General features: G+C 42.1%; 1 protein-coding gene across 4 annotated transcripts in view; it reads left to right on the top strand.

Annotated features, from left to right (window-relative positions):
• LOC134190173 (alanine--glyoxylate aminotransferase 2-like) overlaps window positions 1–2,500 on the top strand; it is a 9,684-nt gene that overhangs the window by 4,261 nt on the left and 2,923 nt on the right. For all 4 annotated transcript variants that reach the window (XM_062658604.1, XM_062658607.1, XM_062658605.1 and 1 more), the window contains one exon: window positions 1–53. This exon is cut by the window's left edge and continues 41 nt beyond it. In XM_062658604.1, coding sequence (XP_062514588.1) covers window positions 1–53 — 53 coding nt within the window. The remainder of the gene's footprint in view (window positions 54–2,500) is intronic.

The raw sequence follows: 2,500 nt of genomic DNA, 5'->3' as shown, positions 1-2,500 counted from the left end.
CGTACAAGCATGAGGCATGTGGAGGAGATGGTCCTGGTGACTTCTGTAATGTGGTATGTGGGTGTGTAATACACACACACACACACACACACACACACACACACACACACACACACGCACGCACGCATGCACGCACATGCATGCACACACACACACACACACACACACACACACACACACACACACACACACACCGCCTCCTCCTCCTCCTCCTCCTCCCTCCTCCTCCTCCTCCTCCTCCTCCTCCTCCTCCTCCTTCTCCTCCTCCTCCTCCTCCTCCTCCTGTATTGCTTTCGTCTTCAGTGGGGACAAAGACAAAGTCATAAAAAAGTTTTCCCATAACTATCAATGCATTTGTGTATTGCAATGCCTTCTTTGCTTCAAAAGTACTTCTTACATGTCTGGCATTCAATGGCTCCGTTTTGCTCATGTATAGGTTTTTCTCTTTCAGCACTGCATTTGTGTCTGACAGTGTGGAAAAGTGGGAATTATTTTGGCTCAGACAGACTGAGCCTAGGTAGGACATTCTTGTACGGTGTTACATGTATAACTAAGTGCCTCCCCTACTGCAGCCATTTTTGCATGTAATTTTTTTACAAACAACTTCCAAGGGAGAAATGGTGTTAAATGCATTTGAGGTTTTCTCTGGATAAAGCATGCTAGGAGGCACCCAAGTTCATGAAATTTACAGTTACACCATTGGAAAGGCCATCACGAGTTAAGAGACAGAGTACACACTATCATATATGTGTACCAATGGATGTTTGTCCAAACATGTCCCAACACTGGTGCAGTATTTGGTCAGACAAATGACACATTTGGTGGGACATTGTCCTATGTCCTACCATTATTTCCCAGACTGGTCTCTTCAAGTCACTAATGCGTTTGAAACATCTGTGGCATTCAGGGCAGACAACAGTTTGTAAATCAACATTACCAGATGACACTTGACTAGACTCCAGACAGGCATGGTAATGGTCTTTCCAGGCAGATCTTGATTTATTTGCTAAGTCATACCAACAGCTTTCTGGAATGTTCAGATCATTTAGGTATTTCCTAATTATGTCTTTCCAGCATTTCTTAGGGCCACCTTGTGGACGTTTTTCTAATAACCACCCAAAGAAGCACATCTTGGGAATTCAATGGTTGGGCATTCGAGCCAAAGCCCTAACCATTGCATACGTCGTCTTATAAGTTTGATGTTTATAGTGTCAAGATCTCCCCATCTTTGTCTTATTGTTTTATTTGAGATATGATTTTTCCACTGTGTTGTGATAGAGATTCCAGGACATGACTGGTGACATCTATTATGAAAAGAGTTCAATTTCTGAAGATGTTTCTTCAAAGGGGTCCATGATTCAGAGCCATATAATAGTGTAGAGAGCACACAAGCATCATATACTTTGCGGTTTGTCAATGTAGTCAGATTTTTATCCTCAAACACAGCTTTACGTAAAACTCCGAATGTCTTGGATGCTTTTGTAATTCTGCAATCTACCTCCAAGTCTAATTTTCCTGAAGCTTCAATTGTGGATCCAAGATATGTGAAATCTCGTACATATTCAATGTCACCATGTTCAGTATGTATGGGACTGCAATCTTTGGAACATACCTCCCTACTTGCAGCCATCACCTTAGTTTTGGGGATGCTCAGTGATAAACCAAAATCTTGTCTTGTCTTCATATATTCAGTCACCGCTCTCATAGCCCCTGATCTAGTAGTTGACAGCAGGGCAGCATCATCCGCATATTGACAGTCAGTTAGCAGCATTTCAGTAGAATTGCACGTGTATCTCCGAAATAGCTTTTTGTCATACTTGTAATTGATCATGACACCTACACTAGAATCCTGTACTCTTGTACTCCAGCGTTCCATTACAAAACACGTGTATAGATTAAAAGCACAGGAGCCATGCAACAGCCTTGCCCTAGTCCGTTATCAACACTGATTGGCTCTAGCAAGGTTCCATTTAGTTTGATTCGAGCCGTCATTCGGTCATGAAATGATCTGATGATGTCAATGGTGTGGTCTGGAACTCCAAGCTTCTTTAATATTAACCACATGGCTGAGCATGGAACAGAGTCATACACCTTTTTTAGATCTACAAAACTGAAGAACAATTTTGCGTTATGTTCCCACGACTTTTCAAGAAGTTGACGCACTGTGAAAATCATATATGTGGAACTCCTTGAGCCTCTAAAACCACACTGTGACTCTGGTAGTACCTCCTCAGCAAGATTTTGTAATCTTGTTCGAATGATGGAGGCTACAACTTTTCCAACCATGTTCAGCAGGGCAATCCCTCTCCAATTGTCACAGCTTGTGAGATTGCCTCTTTTTGGTATAGAAACCAACACAGCATTTGCCCAATCTTTAGGAACAGATTTCTCTCTCCACAATGAGTAAACTAAATCGAGTAAATGAGTCAAGAAAACGTCATCAGCACAAGCAACTTTCATCATTTCTGGCAGAATTCCTGAACTTCCTTCCAACTTTCCC

Source organism: Corticium candelabrum, chromosome 14, assembly GCF_963422355.1.
Source record: "Corticium candelabrum chromosome 14, ooCorCand1.1, whole genome shotgun sequence".
Classification (NCBI taxonomy): Eukaryota; Metazoa; Porifera; class Homoscleromorpha; order Homosclerophorida; family Plakinidae; genus Corticium; species Corticium candelabrum.
Note: the sequence above shows the minus strand (reverse complement) of the source record. Positions and strands in the feature narration are given on the sequence as shown.